The sequence below is a fragment of the Lissotriton vulgaris genome, chromosome 1_1, assembly GCF_964263255.1.
Source record: "Lissotriton vulgaris chromosome 1_1, aLisVul1.2, whole genome shotgun sequence".
NCBI classification, from domain to species: domain Eukaryota; kingdom Metazoa; phylum Chordata; class Amphibia; order Caudata; family Salamandridae; genus Lissotriton; species Lissotriton vulgaris.
Genome location: NC_141685.1, coordinates 741,079,566 through 741,098,197, shown reverse-complemented (window position 1 = coordinate 741,098,197; position 18,632 = coordinate 741,079,566). Strand labels below are relative to the sequence as shown.

Here is an 18,632-nt window from a genome sequence, read left to right as displayed (position 1 = left end):
GTCACTGCGCACTTAGCAGTGGGCAAAACACTCCTCCCCTGCCCCAAGAGCAGAGCAGCCCCACCTGCCCACTAAGCAGTACAAACATAAAGTGATAATAACTGAAAAGTTATCACTATGTTTTTGCTTCTCGCACTGCTTGAAAGCAGTGAGGCGACCACGCCTGCTGGGCGTCAATTTGAAGTTACTGACCTGTGGGAGTAGGATACTGGTATCACAGAAAAGTGCTGAAGGGTTTTAGCAATAGCCTGCCTGACTAATATATTAAAGGACATTACTATTCTCATTGGTAAACATCAGATCTTCCAGATTTCCATGCCTGTTTATTACTGACATTACCCCACCACTCGACCCAAGGCCACCACACATCAACTTCCAGTGGGGGGCTGGAAAAATGCAGATCTGCCTAATTTTCAACATTCTTGAGGATCACTTGTCCGCCATGTTGAGGGCTTTAATGACAGCCAAGGACTAGATGTCACACAATAGCCTCCTACTAGAAAGAGATTCTGGTGCTAGGTTCCCTTGCCGCCTCCAGAAAATACTAGCTAAGAAAACTGCCACCCCTTTTTTGATAGTCTAATGATACCAAAGAAGGGGGAGGGGATCCAGGTGCCGATTAAAGTGTGAATTTGTATATTGGCATGGTTATGAAATCTACTTTTTATCAACACTGTTGAAAAGAGCCCATCATTTGTTCTGGCAGTGGGAGCTCCAAAAACGTCCAACTAGTAGTGTGCTAATGCACTTTATGAGCACCAACACACTAAATCAGTCATCTACAATTTGGGGAAACAGAGCAGGAAGAGTGAAAGCTTGACTGTGCAAACACCACTCAGTGTTCTCATTTTTTAAAATATATTCTCCTTCGGTGAAAGTAAGAATCCATTCTAAGACCTGCTATTTTTTTTTAACAAAGCCTGCATGGTCTGGTACCTAACTACCTTGAATGCGAAATGAACATATTTTACAGATTTGGCAATAGCAACCTTGTAGTTCTCATTACACTTCACTTACCATTGAAAACGCTTTTTTGCTTTTCTGAAATATCTGTCTATCTTCATACACGTGGGCTCAGATCCACAGAGGAAGGTCTTCTTTTGGTACTCCGGGGTATGACTTTCCAAACATTTCCATCACAAAGCAAAGTCGGATTCGGTTTTGTGGGCGTGCTCAATCATTCCATGTACATCTATTCATCAAAATGCCTGGGGCAGCAGAACTGAAGTCACAAACCTGTATCCCCTCCTCCTACCAATGACGTCACAGATATCTTCCACCCTGTCCTAAACCCCTCACAATCAGCCTGCTGTTTGGTGCGCAGGGGCCAGGAAGGGCACGAAATGTAAACTACCAATAGCAAGCATGCCACTTAGACTTCTTTGCATTCTGCTCTTTGCACCTTTAGAGAAAAAAAAAACCTCAAAACTAGAGGTGTTATGGGCAGGGTCAGTGGCAGTAAAGAAAGGGCTTCTTCAAGGTCCGAACACATCTTGTTAGGAAAGATTATGGTCTTCACAGCCATACTATGGAGCCTCTTAATGTTCTCTCAAAACATAAAAAAATTCAAAACACCACAAAATCGCTGAACACCTAATCTTTTAAAATATTTATATGACATTTGTTTGTGCCTTGTCCTGTTCTAAAAGATGATTCTTGTGGTTATGAAGTATGTAGATTGTTCTATATTTGTATGCTATTTTGGACTAGGTTTTATCATTCACTGGCATGTTTATATTCATGCTACAGTGGAGTATAAAAAACAACTGTGTGCTATTCAAATAAACTAAATATAAATGTGTCAAAAAGTGCCACACATCACCTTCCTTGTGTAAGGTGCTAAAAGTTTGACGACCCACAATGCAGGCAACCTTGCTGCATGATACATACAACTGGGTCGGATTGTGACCAAGACCAGTCGATGACGGCATGAAGCTGTAGCTGCTGGGGTCCTCCGACTCAGAACTGTGGTCTGGCAGCGCTGGGGGCGAAGACCCACCAGTCCAGGCAGATGGTACTGACAAGGCCGTGTACAAGGAAGATCACACTGCTGGAACCAAATATCACTTTAATATAAACACCTATCACAGTAGGAATTCACTGCTAAAGGAAGCTGCTAATGCTAGAGCCACACACATCTCACTGAAGCTCCCACCCTGTTCCTTGGTACCGGCAGAACACTGCTGGAGTCACTGGTACTGCTAGGGCAAGTTCCCACTGTGCTGCTGAAAAGCCTATGGTAGCAGAAGGACACCGCTGAGTGACCTCACACTGCTGGAGTCCTATAGCACTAAAAGGGCCGGCTCCACTGCTGGAGCGATCAGGCGCTAAAAGGGCACTGCAAGGGGAAGCTTCCACTGCTAGAGAGCAAAAGCGCTTAAACCGCAGTGCTAGAGTCGGCTAGGGGAAAGTCCAATTAATATTGCTCTGAAGTGCTTCAAGGGAGGTGCTAGAGTCCTAAAGAACTAAACGGAGAAGTCTAGTGAAAATGTTCACTGCGAGAGTCCGATAGCACCTACAGGCAGTGCTTGAAATGTAAAACTAAAAGTGCTGGTACTCTGTACCAGAGTACCTGCTTGTTTCTGAGAAGTGCTGGTACTCTCCAATTAAAAGTATATAATTTCTCTTGAGAAGTTCTGGTACTCTCCCTCTCAAAATAGAAAAGGGGTGGTACTCCGTACCGGCCCATTTAAAGGACTGCCTACAGTCGAGAAGGGTCCACTGCAGGAGTCTTGTGTTGCTGAAAGGGCACGGCTAAAGGAAGCTCCCAGTGTCCTGTTTGAGTACTTTGGCAGTGACAGAACAGTGGTGAGGCCCTCACCTGGCTGAAGTCACGCAGCACTAAAAGAGCACTACTGGGTGAAGCTCCCACCCCCTAGGTTCCTACAGCACAGACCCGGCCCTGCTATGGAAGCACCCACCCCCTAGAATCCTAAAGCACAGACCCCGCCCTGCTATGGAAGCACCCACCCCCTAGAATCCTAAAGCACAGACCCCGCCATGCTATGGAAGCACCCACCCCCTAGAGTCCTATAGCACAGACCCCGCCCTGCTATGGAAGCACCCACCCCCTAGAATCCTAAAGCACAGACCCCGCCCTGCTATGGAAGCACCCACCCCCTAGAATCCTAAAGCACAGACCCCGCCCTGCTATGGAAGCACCCACCCCCTAGAATCCTAAACCACAGACCCCGCCCTGCTATGGAAGCACCCACCCCCTAGAATCCTAAAGCACAGACCCCGCCCTGCTATGGAAGCACCCACCCCCTAGAATCCTAAACCACAGACCCCGCCCTGCTATGGAAGCACCCACCCCCTAGAATCCTAAACCACAGACCCCGCCCTGCTATGGAAGCACCCACCCCCTAGAATCCTAAACCACAGACCCCGCCCTGCTATGGAAGCACCCACCCCCTAGAATCCTAAAGCACAGACCCCGCCCTGCTATGGAAGCACCCACCGCTAGAATCCTAAAGCACAGACCCCGCCCTGCTATGGAAGCACCCACCCCCTAGAGTCCTAAAGCACAGACCCCGCCCTGCTATGGAAGCACCCACCCCCTAGAATCCTAAAGCACAGACCCCGCCCTGCCATGGAAGCACCCACCCCCTAGAATCCTAAAGCACAGACCCCGCCCTGCTATGGAAGCACCCACCCCCTAGAGTCCTAAAGCACAGACCCCGCCCTGCTATGGAAGCACCCACCCCCTAGAATCCTAAAGCATAGACCCCGCCCTGCTATGGAAGCACCCACCCCATAGAGTCCTAAAGCACAGACCCCGCCCTGCTATGGAAGCACCCACCCCCTAGAATCCTAAAGCACAGACCCCGCCCTGCTATGGAAGCACCCACCCCCTAGAATCCTAAAGCACAGACCCCGCCATGCTATGGAAGCACCCACCCCCTAGAGTCCTATAGCACAGACCCCGCCCTGCTATGGAAGCACCCACCCCCTAGAATCCTAAAGCACAGACCCCGCCCTGCTATGGAAGCACCCACCCCCTAGAATCCTAAAGCACAGACCCCGCCCTGCTATGGAAGCACCCACCCCCTAGAATCCTAAACCACAGACCCCGCCCTGCTATGGAAGCACCCACCCCCTAGAATCCTAAAGCACAGACCCCGCCCTGCTATGGAAGCACCCACCCCCTAGAATCCTAAAGCACAGACCCCGCCCTGCCATGGAAGCACCCACCCCCTAGAATCCTAAAGCACAGACCCCGCCCTGCTATGGAAGCACCCACCGCTAGAATCCTAAAGCACAGACCCCGCCCTGCTATGGAAGCACCCACCGCTAGAGTCCTACAGCACAGACCAGGAACTGATATGGGGAGCTCCCAACCATAGAGTCCCTTCCCTTGGGCTGAAAGGGTGCTGCAGGTGGACATTCACACAGCTGGAGTGCTGCAACATTGAAGGTCACTGATAGAGGAACCTCAGGCCGCTGGGGTCCAGTCAGTGCCACAGAGCTTTGCCGGAGGGAGCGCTCAGTGCCAGGGTAGAACTGACAAGGCACTGCTAGAGGCAACTCTCGCAGCTGGAGTTCCTTACACGCAAAGGGCACTTGGCAGCCTGTGTGGCATAGCAGCTGCTGGTTCTGGGTACCAACGTTTGAATCCTGGCCTCTGTACTACACCCAACATCGTGATTTCTGGGTAAATCAATAAAACTTCCGGAGCCAAAATGTTTGTGTGATCCCCCTTGATGTACATGATCTACGGTCATCTCCTAACTCCACGTGTAATGTACAGCATTCCTCTGCTTTACAGATCGTTGTGCTATATAAGTACCAATACAAACTAGAGGAACCCACCACTACTGTACTGAAAGAGGGAACTGCTGGAGGAAGCTCCCACTGCTGGAATCATGCAAGAGCAACTAGCAGGGCAAGCCAACACCGCTGAAGGCACAGGGCCCCGACAGGTCACTGCTGGGAGGAAGATGGAAGTGACACATTCCTGTACCCCTGACAGTACTATTGGTAAAACTCACGCGGCTGTAGTTCTGTAACACAAAGAGCACAGCAGAGGTGGCTGAGGAAAGGGGAAGGGTCACACTCCAGGGCCGTGCCGCACAGATAAGGTATGGGTGTTGAGGTTTGGAGCGCACAGGTGTGGGGTATTCAGAACACAAAGAGCAGTGCTGGCCAGAGCGTGGGAGTTCACACTGCTGGCATCTTGTAGCACCGACAGCCACTGTCGAAGAGGCTTGTGGGAGCTCTCCTTGCTGAAGTACAGTAGGACTAATAGGTTAATTCTGCCGGAAGGAAAGTCAGTCAGTGCATCATTCGCTCTGTCGCCAAAGTACACATCACACTCCCCCAATGTAGTGAATTCCCTGTCGCAGTGAACGTGCCCAGGTCTTCTCCTACTTAGGGCCCGATTTCGATCTTGGCGGAGGTGTTACTCCGCCACAACGGTGACGGATATCCCGTCCTCGGAAATATAAATCCCATTATATCCTATGGGAATTAGATTTCCGCGGACGGGACATCCGTCACCGTTGTGACTGAGTAACTCGTCCCCCAAGATCGAAATCAAGCCCATACTATGGTAACTCAGTGTCAGGCGAGTGCTGTGGCGGTGTCCAGAACTACATGTCACCCAATTCAAAATAATCCCTGTATTTGTCCATTCCATGCAATAAACTTGTCCCAACAGCCATGCACTAAACATATAGTGTGAACGCAGGTGTGAACCTTTAGTATACGTGGTGTCGCCGAGTAAGTGCATCTGATGCCCGGTTTCTGAGTGTTCATGTGCGCCTATGGATGCAGGGGAATGTCTGTAGTGCAAGAGCTGGAGTTGCACAAATAAGCCAGGTAAATGAGGGTTTTCTTTTTCTTGCGTCCGTGTCAAGCAAGCAGTGTGGGTACTGTTGTCGAGTGGCCAGGGTGAGTGACGCCCTGCACCTCTGCACAGCTGTGTGTGTGTGCCTGTCCCAGCGCCGTCGTGTCCTCGTTCCGGGGTCCCTCTGTGGCAGAAGGCACGAGTTCAGGGAGGTCAAGCATAGTGGTGACGTAGAACCGGCGTGAGGGTGGTTAATGACTGGTGACAGATTAGCTTTAAGTACGAGCATATCCCCCTCCTTTAGGGTGACCGGGCGGATTTCGACAATTTTGGCTCATGTCCCGGTTTTTAGAGGGGGAGGGGGGTCCGACTAAAACCAGAAAGAAGCAGTTATTGGGTGTTATAAGTTCTGCTAGTGACCAGCTGTTTAAAAAAAGAAGCAATTCAATAAACAGGTATGATGCTGGTTTTAGAAATGACATTGTATTTATTTTCTTAGTTTTTCTTCTGTGTTATTAGGTTAATAGATGTCAATCTGCGCAGCACCGTTGATCTAAAATTGGAGTCCTTCTATGTTTGCAAAATGTCCCGTTTTTTTGCTTCTCAAGATCTGGTCACCCTACCCTCCATGAATTGCCGAGCAGATTCCCGCCTCACTGCGTTTGCGCTATTCCGTCACGGGAGCATTGCACAACCGGAGCTTCACGCGGTGGAATGTGCTCTAGGGGTGTCGAAAGGGCACGAGACGTCATTTGGTGAGAGATCCTTGGGCGGGACGCCTGGTACTAGATTTCAGGCGCGTTAAGATGAAAGTGTGCCAAGCCAAGGTCACATGCTACACCCCAGATATTGTGTTTCTTCGCCGCCGGCGCGTACGTGTGACGCACCCCTCCCCCCTCCAACACGTACAACTGACTGAACTAGGAAGTAAACAGTGGCGACAGTGTAACAGGAGCTGCTTTGACCAGGGTACTCATGAACTATCCGCATCCTCTACAATTTGTAATGGTAAACAGGGGGCTTGTTTACACAATATACTGGTGCCCTCCATCAGCTGCAGTGCAATGTTCTTGTGTATGCAATCTTCTGGAACAATTATTCGGTATAATTAGAGAACATTTGGGGGCATATTATTTCCATATTAGACTCGAGGTCGAGACAGTAAACAGTCATTTTGCGCCGACTGCATCGAAACTGACCAGTTTGCACCGACCACAACGCGATCTCTCACATCAGACCAGGCCAAAGATAAACTACTGACACCTCTTGGACCTACTGAAAAACCAGAAGAATGCGAGCCTTGAGTAAGCTGCAGGAACACAAGCCAGTAAGGGCCAAACACATGTTGGTCGATAAATCGAGAAAGTGGTGTACACACAAGCAGATTAGGAAATCTACAACATTCACTGAATCCTGTATATACTATGAATACAATTACGCTTTTCTAGTACTGGACTCAACCTAAAAAAATGTATAACGTCTAACTCAACTGGTTAAAAACTGATTTAGCGCGGAGGGCGTTTTAAGTGGGAGTAAACTAAAATTTCACCTTTTTTGGATCAAAATTTGAGCTTCCCGCCTAAATCAAAAGTATTGGCAGGTCGGCCTCGCCTAGCCTACACTCACCATCTAGACCGCTTGTATGCCTTGTTCTCAATGTATTACACAGAACTTAAGTACTTGCACCCACTCTCCGCCGCGTCTTCTGTAGTAATTTCGAGGTACCAGTTATGGCCTGTGCAGCTTGATAAGCAGCCCCCAACACTTATAGGGGGACCTTAGACCCAGCACACTATATAGGGCTCATCGCCACGGGTCTCAAGGCAACACACAAAGCCTGGCCAGGCAGAAGTGCATGGACTTCCCCCTTGCACCAACTATTCATTAAGTGCCATATTGTTTCATCTAAATGTGTTCATTTGCACCCAATAGATGAGCCTCTTATACTGTAGCAGTGCTGTATACCTTTGAGTGCAAAGCGGTACAAAAAGGGGTGGTGATGGACGGAGCATCTGAACCAATCAAACACTCGCACCCAGTCAACAGATCTGGGTTTAATCCATCACCGTTCTTTAGCCCACTCTGCCACCCCAGTTCAGACATGGCCATATGCAAATCAGTCTGACCCTGTACCTCATGGGAACATTCCAGCCCGAACTGCCAAGCCATGCCTTCCCTGGACCGGAAACAAGCTTCCTAGGACCTGTTTCTGGCATTACAGCCAGGCTTGCTAGAATCCAGAGGCAAAGTGAGCAAGGTACAGGGAAGGCATGGCTTGGCAGTTCGGGCTGGACTGTTCCCATGAGGTACAGGGTCAGACTGATTTGCATATGGCCATGTCTGAACTGGGGTGGCAGAGTGGGCTAAAGAACGGTGATGGATTAAACCCAGAACTGTTGACTGGGTGCGAGTGTTGGATTGGTTCAGATGCTCCTTCCATCACCACCCCCTTTTGTACCTTTAAGTGCAGGCAAGATTCCAGGACGGGAATAAAGGAGGTCCCAAGGTTCAAAAGCAGAGTGGCACCAGAGAGGCAGGCACTAGGAATCTATGAGTCAAGTCACCAGGGTCTGGTAGGAGCAGGATGGGCATGAAGGGGACAAACACAACACCAGCAGCTTCACCAAGTCGCACCAGCAGTATCACAAGTGAAGATGAAGTGTCTAGTGGTTTTCAAATTTATTTCAAGTCATATTTCAACCTAATTAATATATCAGATTAAGCAATTATGAATTCATCAGAATTATTGACGACTTGTCTGACATAACTGCGAGTATCCGTTTTGCCTGCCCATGATTATCAACAGCGAGTGTAAAAAGACTGGTTGAGTTAGAACTTTTACCAACTACTGTAATTGGTACCACACCTGAAAGACATGATGTTTACCAACTTTGGGGGGGGGGGCAGGGTTAAGAGACAAGTTAGTTCTCTGTAACTATCATTTTGCAGCTGTGCACTTCAATGAATGCCGGCTCTTGCACAGGCAGCCCCACGGCCCTCGTGACAGTTCTTTACCTGGTCCGAGCTGACCTACCGGTCGAACAGGAAGAGCTTCAGTGTTCAAAGTCCGCCTCACGCCCTCCCCGTAGGCAGTAATCCCGGTGTGGCAGGGAGGGAGGGCTCAATGATCGTTGGGCCTCAGAGACCAGGGCTGTTTGCAAACACAGTTCTCGAAACAACTAAGAGGCACACACCTGGCACTTCCTTGTCCCCCTTCTCCATGCGCGCCTTGCAAACCAGGAAAAGAAAACCCTCTCTGGAGGTCACGTTGTACACCTGCTATACTGTACCTCATACCCTTCAGAATGTATAGAAAAGCCGTTCTTCTTACACGAAGAATCGTTTCCTAGTGCACCATATGAGCTGCAATCCTCACTACCACATAAAGAAGGCCCCTTTTTGGAGACCACCGTGTCCATTTTATATAAACTGATATTCTACGCTAGGAAAAGCTGCACTGAGGCTACTCTGTTCCCCTATCACCATCTGAGTTAGCAGCTTCCTACAACACTAGACAGTACGAGACGGCCTCCATACCAGTGGCAGCCGGTAATTTTCCGGAAAGGGGGGTGGGGTGATAATTACACACACACATTCACATCACTCACTAATAAACAGGCATACATACACGCACCAAACACACAAAACTTAACCTTCACTGTAGAGAGGGAAGTCGGATGCCTCAGAAGGGTTGGCATTGCCGCCTTCGCAATGAAGGAAAGCAAAAAGAACAAATGATGGACGGAATGCTGAACAAATCAAACATTCACCTTGAGTCACAGATCTGTGTTTAATTCATTGTTTATTTTGCTCACCACCCCAGTTTGGACCGAGCCATATGAATTGGTCTTGACCCTGCTCCCCATGGGAACAGTCCAGCCCAAACTGCCAAGCCAGGTCCTCCCTGGACAGGAAGCAAGGATTTCGTCCATTGTGTGTCTTTTGCTTTCTTGCTCTAAGTGCATATGGGGTGCCCAGACTGGAGTCCAGGTTCACTGTGCTCCTGGTTTCAAGATAGCCTGGCCGATAAAGGGTGACACCCCAAAACTGGTGCCAGGATGTTCGTTTCTGGTCCAGGGAGGACCTGGGATTATAAATTCTGGCTGGACTCTTCCCATGAGACGCAGGGTCGACTAATTTGCATATGGCTGGGATTAAACTGGGGTGGCATGGTGAGCAAAAGAACAATGGATTCTACAAAGATCTCTTAATGGGGGGTGAATGTTTGATTTGTTCTGCATTCCGTCTATCATTTTGCTTCACAGTGAGCAAAGGCAGTACGTACCCCCTTACTCGTCGCAGAGTGGGATGGGTGTCAGTGAGACTGTGACTGTACCAGGGCACAAGTCCTAAATAAAGAAGTGGGGGGACGCTCAGACAGGACATGACGTCACAACAGGAAGTGACGTCACAAAGGGTAAAAAACATAGACTTCTATCAATGGAAAATAAAACACTCATAGGGAATGCTGCAATTCCCCTTTTAAGGGAAACCATTTTGTTCCAAGAAAGACGAGAAAACAGAACTGCACTTCATTGGCAAACTTTGTAAAGCGTTGTTAATGTGTAACGCAGCGCTGGGTCAAAGTAGTGTGAATTAAGGGGGGTGTTGGAAATGGTTCTAAAGGAAATAAGAAACTGAGTGAACGTATGCACGAAATACGTCAAGGTTGGGAGATCGACGGGGCGGCCGGTCCAGTAAGTAACACCACCATTGTCCAGTCCTGCTTTTGGGCAAGGGGGACGGCGTCCACCCAGTAAAGTAAGTTATAAGAAGTGGGCGGACGCCGTCCACCCGCGTGGTACCCCGACTCGAGCCCTGGACTGTACCCAACTCTGTGGCAAGGTGTCACTGATAAGACACTCAGCTTTGGGCACTTCAGGGCTTAAAACTGAAGCACCCAGGTCCGAGTCAAACAGTGACGCTTCCCCTTGTCCTGAAGGAACTTTGGCCAGGCTGGTCACACCCACAGGGCTGTGAAATCCTCAACCTAGCAAAATTCAGCTCAGGCTGTCAGAAGCATGCACATTTAGCAATGTTTAGTTCGGTAGCGTAACAAATCACGAGGGGGAGGGGGGTAGCAAGTTATGCTTAAGAGCCTGACCACCCCCCCCACCCCCGCAGCGCGGGGGGGGGGGGCTCCTTACGCCCCTGGTTTAGCTCCTGGCTGCCTGACCTGAACAAGAGTGGACCTTTGTTCTGCCTGACAGACCCTCTTTGCTGTGGAAAAAGGTGCTTGGGGAGGGAGGGGGGCTGGCTGGAGATGGCGCCTCAGTGCATACAGACTGCCGTGGCTGTTCAACACACTGTTTGAAGTTTCCTCATATTTGAAAAACTACCTTTAAGAATAGTTCAGCTCCACTACACGACTCCACTGGCCAACATCATAAGAACCACTGCATCAACATTCTCACTTATGCATACAACACTCAAGTAATATACTGTCCCTCACCGGTAAGACACCCTAGACAAGAATTAATTTTCCACGCCTGCATGACGTAGTGGCCACCTACATGAAGTCCAACTACCTCAAACTCAACTGGGACAACACTGAAGTAGTTTTTTTCGGAAAGAAGACCTCACAGTCAGACCTGTCGTCAACAGATCGATGGCCCAAGCTAAAAAACGAGGAACCATCTTTGACAAAAAATTGACATGATGACCTAGGTCAACTTAATCGCCACAACCGGCTTCCATATGATAAACTTATAGTGGCTACCCAATAACTCTAGGAAAACAGTCACAAATAACCAGCAGACTTGACTACAGCGCACTATACGCTAGAATCACTAAACAACTCCTGAACAGACTCCAACCGTTCAGAATGCAGCAGCCACACTCATCCTCAACCTACCACACCAATGTTACATCACACCTCAGGAAACTCCACTGGCTCCCCATTAACAAACGCTCAATCCAAACTCTGCACAAAGCACTTCAGAACAGAGGCCCGCCTAACCATAACAGCTGCATACACTTCCGGCAAACCCCCAGTCACCTCTGCTCAGCCAAACTCACTGGCACTCCTACACAAAAGTAGAGCTTGAGATTGCGCCTTCCCATACATCTCCTCCAAAGTATGGAAGGACCTCCCACTGCACATCAGAGCCTCCTCATCACTTCTTGAGTTCAGAGGCTGAGAACGTGGCGTATTTAATATTCTTTAGAATGACCCCGCCCACCCACCTGCAAAGCACATGTATACCCTCACGGTTGATTAGCGAGCTATACAAATATGCATGACATAACAATTCATCTAAACTGCAACAGCAAAAGATGTAAATCACAAGTTTTTGCCAACCTGCTCCACATCGGCTACTTACCCCAAAATAGAGAGAGCAGCCCCCTACAGTGTTCTGTGTGCCCTTTTCTAAGAGACACCGCCTCATACCAGAAAACTAAACTAGGATAGTCAGTTGGTTGCATAATATTACTTCCTGAGATTGAGCCCCTCAGCTAGCATCTGTTACACTGCCTCTAGCCAGAAGGACCCCGACCCACTTCCTTGAAAAGGAAACGCTATGACTGGTTACCATTCCGGCTTCTAACTTTACCTGGAATCAGTCAGTTATCACCCCATGGTCTCTACAGCTCAATGTCTTTCTGATGAGATAGGTTAGCAACTAACCCCTTCTTGTTCTGCCTTCATCTGCATTGGCAGAGATGGGGATTAGGTTCACCACAGGTCTTTATTGCCAAACCCCGCCTTCCCAACCCTACTGGACACGTCAATTGGGCATAACAAGAGAATAGTATCTGTGGGGGAATCTGGATGGGTTGGAGATTATGCTAGACCTATGTAGTATACTCTTAACCACACGCGCACGGCGGCTTTCCCGCTGTGCGCTGAAGTTTTGTAAATACCGCGGTTCATTACGAGCTCAGCTCAGCTCGTCATGAGCTTACGAGAGGTGTACCTCATGCAACGTGGAAGGGGTTAAGTAAACTTAACTGCTGGCTGAAGTGGCGCTGGTATGGCAGAGAGAAACACGATGGGGCCTGGCCAAAGGGTCACCATTTAAGTAATTATCTGAATTCTGGTCGATTGTGCTGCTCAGGTTAGCTAATGGGGAATGACTCGAACCTCATCAGATTGTTAGGACCACCAACATCACAGTGCACACCTTCACAAGAAGCACGTCACAATTCCCACCCCTTCCTCCCCACTGCCGTCTTACCACCACCACCCAAAGGAAAACCAAAATGCCTCTTTATGCAACAAAAATATTTATTTAATTTGAAAACATTCAGCTGCGACATTAGTTTCAGCACATATAAAGATTCTGCTTTCACAAGAAACCGTAGACTGTACAGTATATGGACCTCCAAGGTGGCACCAGTATTGCACCGGAGGGGGCAAGAGCGTTGCAACAGAACAGTCCTCAGAGTTTCAAGCTAAGATCATTAACCCATTAACAGCCGATGAAATTTGAACATGTACTGAAATTCTTAGGCAGTATACCAGCCCACACAGCCACCTGCACCCACCCCACCAAGACCCACCCCAAGACCTTGCTCCCCTCTGGTTAGTGTCCTACCAACACGAAGGAGAGCAAAAATCTGTAGCAACGTGTTCAGTGTTCGTGGGTGTAAACAGCACCTACTGTTAGGGCGCCGTGACTACGTGTGCTGTAAAGTAAACCGCTGTTTGATGGTTGGAAATACTGTGGTCAAGTGAGGGAATGTGAAGGAACCCCCGAATCCACAGCCCCTTGTGTCAAGGACTGAGTCCAGACTAAAGAACGCTCCCGTCAGGACGAGGTCAAGCCTGAGGGTTGGATGTGGGGAAATTCTCGTGATCCGCATGTGATGGGAACTGCTAAAGGAGGTGCCCGGGTTCGTTTTGGGCAGTGTGCGCACGGCAAGGATGGGGGCGTTCACCTCTCCCCCATGCATTTGGGCATACTAGTCGCATGGGGAGTACGTATCGCCTTTGGTGCGTACTCTGCGCAACAAACAACTGTAGAGCAGAACTCGGCCTCTTGTGTGTGGGGAGGTGAGCCTGGGGTCAGGGCTTCGATCGAGAGCAGGCGCACCTTGGGTCACGAGAGAAGGGGCGATGCAAAGCTGCTCTCGTGTTTGCGGATGGGAAACAAACAGGATGGGGAACTACGTGAGGTGGGTAGTTAAACAGTAGGCAGAGTGGGCAATTCCCTCACAGGCGCCAGAGGAGAGACCAGTATTTTGCCTTGAAAGTTCTGCTCCGCAAGACGTGCGTGCCCCTCCCCCACATGTCCTTCCAGTCAGAAACCCGTGGTGAGATCAGCTGTCAAGCCGGAGGGAAGAGACACTGGCCCTCCCCGCGCACACATGCCCCCAGGTGCCTGGGAGGGCTGGGCCAACAATGTAGCACAGATGGGAGTCCCTTCCAGCTCCTCCCTCTATGCACGTCCTCTTTGGCCGAGGAAAGCCCCGGCTTTGCCCCTCCCCCTCACACACAATGCAGACAGTACACCACAGCCCAGCAAACCGCCCTCGGGAGGGGGCCTTCCAAACCCAAATCATAGGCTTATCTCCCATACAATGCTGACAGTACATATCCCTCTTAACAGACAATGCGAAAGTGTCAAGTGCTGGAGGAACACCACTAATTAGAAACATACAAAACATTTTACAGTCAGTGAGCCATTGAGAGGGTGTACACTCCCCTCGGAGCCCAAAATGTCGCCGTAGAACTATGGGGAGAAAGGCACCACCTTATCCGCCATAGGGACATGAAATGCACAAAGAATGCAAATGAGAGCACCCCTATACCCAACGTTTAGGCCCACAATAGAGCATCCGACAGTGACAGATCATGGGGCGCGCCCTGAGCACCTCACTATCCTCATCACCCTTCCATCCATGGCCTCGGCAGCACACCATTTTACATGGGTTCAAGTCTTATGGTGTTTTCTATTCACTTTGTCTCCGGGGTGCCGCCTCTCCCTGATAGTAACTAGCTTGACTCCTCTCTTGTCGGGGCCTTACTAATACCTTCATGAAGGGAGGTCTCCCGGTCTGAAGGTGTGTCCAGATCTCCCACAGATTAGCCACCCACACCACCGTTAATGATTACAACCCATCGCATCTCCCTTCCTCACCACACCTGGTAGAACTTTACATTTACCTAGCTTTCTTTTTGAGGGGTAACTGACTATCCCCACCTTTCTCAATAGGTAGATACAAACACCCGTGGAGTGGGGCTAAGTCTCTAATAGGAACAAATAAATACCTTTCCTCTCTGGGTAGGAAGGGGTCTTATTTAAAACCAGTAAGAGGTAACCTGGTCAGTGAGCAAGGATGTGGTGCCACCGTTTCCCGAGGGTGGGTGTAATCTTATCCACCTCCGAAGAGAGGCATGCCCTCGCTCCCTCACTGCTATAAAAGGCGGGATGAGTTACTCGTCTGCGGGCAGTGGTGACATACTTCCGCAACCAGTGAAGGCAGTTTTTTTCTCACCTGACAGTAAAGGGGAGTGCCATTAGAGGCAACAACCCGCCCCCTTCAGCGAAGAAAGGTTTACATTCCTCACTCTTCCTGTAGAGAAAACAAAGACAGTTTCTGCCCCCACCCTCTTCGTGCCAACTGTTTCCTTCTCCCTTCCCCCGTAAGGAACCATCTCCCCTTCAAACGTGAGCTTAGATGACTTGTGGGTTAACTTTCCAATTAAGGGCTGTGCGTCCCCAACCCGGTAGGAATATGTCCCTCCCTGCCTGCCCTCTGTGGAAGGTGCCTTACTCTTGAAAATCAAGTCTATTCTGGGCGAGTACCATCCTTTCGCCACTGTTGGTGTCACTCACCCTTTTGTCTACGGAATTATCCCAGCTCTTTCGATCCCTTTCAGGAACAGCCACTCTCACCCATTTTGGGTGCGAGGGGTCCATACCCTCTCCCTTCCCACGATGGAAAGGACGAGTACTCTCTTCCTCCTTCGGGGTCAGCCCCTCTTCCCTCTCCCTTGGGAGAAGCCCCTTACATGCTCACCCCATCTGTGGATCAGTCTCTGGGAAGAGGTGCGTGGTCTTACTCTCCCCTTTTCCGTGGGACCAGATTATAACTCCCCAATGGATGGGAGTACTCAAAAGGCCTCGATTGCAGTGCTCCAAGCGCCCAGGCTAGCGTTCAGTCCCCGCTCACAGCATCCTTGGCTGGGATCAGGAGCTCCACCTTCGCTCGACCCCTTCTCACTGCCCTCCTCAGCACCCTCCTTTCCCAAGAGGCCAGAGAAGCCAGAGCCAAATATGCTGACCAGACTGCTGACATTCCCAGTGTCCATGTCACTATCCTCACCGGCCTCGGGCACCTCTTGGTCCCCTGGCTCCCAGCGGCCCCGCTTGGCCCCAGTGTCCTCGGCCTTCCCCACTTCTGCACCCCTCTTCCGGGAGAAGCGAGGGCTGGGGGCCTCCTCCGGCCTGTCCGTGCCACTCGTCCAAAGGGCGCATTCTGCGTCGTCCGCCGAGGGGTCTCGCTCGGGGCTCCGTCTGTACGCCCGCCAGAGCTCGCAGTCCGGGTCTGTAGAGTTGCCAATTCGTTGGCATCGACAGTCAAGCGCCCCCTGGCACAAGCCTCTCTCTGTGGTCTCCAAGTTTGTGCACTGCTCACCTCCTGCAGGCTGCTGATGAACTGGTGAGCCTCGCCAGGTATGCGGCCCCTCGGGCCCACGCCAGGCCTGCACCCCCTCAGACCCTCTCCAGGCATGTGCCACCTCGGGGGCATGGCTCAGGTAGACCTTCTGGGCGCTGCGCAGCACCAGGGACACCAGCAGGTTCTTGCGCAGCTTGCTGCTGCCCCCGCGCTGCACCTGTGAGTGGTAGATCTTGCCCAGAGAGATGCTGACAATCTTGTGGGCCTCGAGGTGACACTCCAGCTCACTCTCGGTTGGCCCATGCTCACCTCTAGACCCCGGAGGCATCGGGGCATAGTGGGGCTCTGGTATGCGGTTCATTACCAGGCCCAAAGACGTGAAGGGGGCCGGCGGGTCCTCCTCGCTTTCCAGATCACGCACCAGGGCCCCGTCACTGGCTCCAAGCATGTTGAGGTCTTTGCTGTCGCTGTGGGCAAAGGTAAAGCCGGATGCCATGCAAGTCCAACAGGAAGCAGGAAACTGGCAGACTAGTTGGGACCGGCAGGAATCAAATTCAAATGTTCATGAGTCGGAACTCCGTGACTGAAACGTGCCCTTTGTTTGTGGTATAGCAAATGTCTTCGAAGCACTTTGCAAACAATTCTACCAATCAGAGGCACTAGATGAACACGGAAGATCTCACCACAGCATCTCGACAAGCTCCTTTTCTGCTCAAAATCATCCACTCGAGCTCTGGAACACCCGGGAACTCCAGATTCTTTTATGGGACAGCAGTTTCCGTCTGAGCAGCTAACCCAACGATATTATGGGACAGGTCGCAGCATCCGACTCTACCAGCGTTGAACCATTTTGCTCAGCAAAATATAGGGTAGTCAGTGCCCTGCTGTAAAGGGCTGAGCAGACCAGTTTTCATCTTTGTGGCAGTTTTTACAACTGGTAGTTTACTTGCAATACAAGCTCTTACTTGTACAACCTCTTCTTGACAACGTTCCTCTGTTGTGCCAAAACAGTACGTGTCAGGTACTGACCTTCAAGCACTGTTCTGCTGTTTGCAAGAGCACAGGCTGCAGTTTAGTGTTCTCTTGACTCAGTGTCCTGGTCAGCACAGTTCAGGTTTTGTCCCCCTGCCACAGGCAGATTGTCACACCGGTCGCTAGTTTTAAACAGGGCGATCCCTTTCGATCTATATCTTCAAAGCAGCCTGGCAGGCAGTGTATTGTTGTTCAGTTTGTGTGGACAAACCAACATTCTGCTGCAACTTGCTCTGCCTTTGACAAAACACTGCTCTCCTCTCCAACCTCCATTCGATCTCTGAGAGCCCGCGCCCGTTCACAGGATTATATACCCCTCGGGTACCGCGTGACCACAAAGTAGCCAATCACCCAACGCCCCTCTTGGCTGGCCCCACAGGACCGCAGCTCTTCTCACAGCCGGAGACGACGGACTTTACGTGCCAGCTCCGCAGCCAATGGGAGCATCAAGCGCGATGGGAGGAACGACCGTTTCGAAAGGACGCAGCGCGAGACTGCTCTTAAAAGGGCGAGGAGTGGCTTAAAAAAAAATGGGGCCCACTGGCAGAGGCGGCTTGATCACAGTGGGTTCATCGATCATTGCCGCCAAAATATGATTTTTTAACCTTAGTATATCCGCGTCTGTGTGAGCTTATTTCGATAATTCCGGAGCATTCAACCAAGCGGCGGGGGACGTGGCATGGTGCCACAAGGGACGTTTTTTGTTAGAGCCTTGTGGAACCTGGTATGGAGTCGCTTCTTATATTATATATGGCTGACCCACGAGGATGTGTAAGGCTGAGGCACGAGTAAGCAGGCACAACGCACAGGGTGTTTGTGACTCACATGCAGGTGTCAGTTGTTGCATAATGGATAAGAGTGTGAAATGTGAGTGAGTGCATAAGACTGATACGGATTGTCGGAGGGCGAGTTGAGTAATATTGGCAGGATGGGATATCACAGTGTGTAATGTAAACGGGTGCTCATGTAAAGCGCTCCAATACCTTCTGGTCGAGTTCACGCTATACCAAAGAGGAGGGAGGAGGACACAGAGTAGAGGATGACACATCAGTGTGGGCTGGCAGTCTCTCACGTGTCTTAGGCTGTGATTAGCTGTGGCACCCTGCTCTTCACTTGGCAGGGACCCACACTCCAGTGCATGCCAATCGCACAGTAGATAAGCACTGGCAAAGCCATTCGGTCTCGGCAATGCAAAAGCTATTGGCTTTGGCAATGTGCTTCAGCATTGCATGGTCAGATGGTAAGT

The 18,632-nt window shown here is 50.4% G+C and overlaps 1 protein-coding gene across 1 annotated transcript; it reads right to left on the bottom strand.

Moving 5' to 3' along the window:
* Positions 1-12,998: 12,998 nt before the first annotated feature.
* IER5 (immediate early response 5) lies at positions 12,999-17,662 on the bottom strand. The gene has a single exon (XM_086955492.1). It carries the CDS (start codon positions 16,848-16,850, stop codon positions 15,849-15,851), a length of 1,002 nt encoding a protein of 333 aa, XP_086811618.1. The 5' UTR covers positions 16,851-17,662; the 3' UTR covers positions 12,999-15,848.
* Between the last annotated feature and the right edge of the window lie 970 nt (positions 17,663-18,632).

Bases quoted from the DNA above. Each gene is read 5' to 3' on its own strand.
- IER5 (XM_086955492.1), bottom strand. From the start codon at position 16,850: ATGGCATCCGGCTTTACCTTTGCCCACAGCGACAGCAAAGACCTCAAC.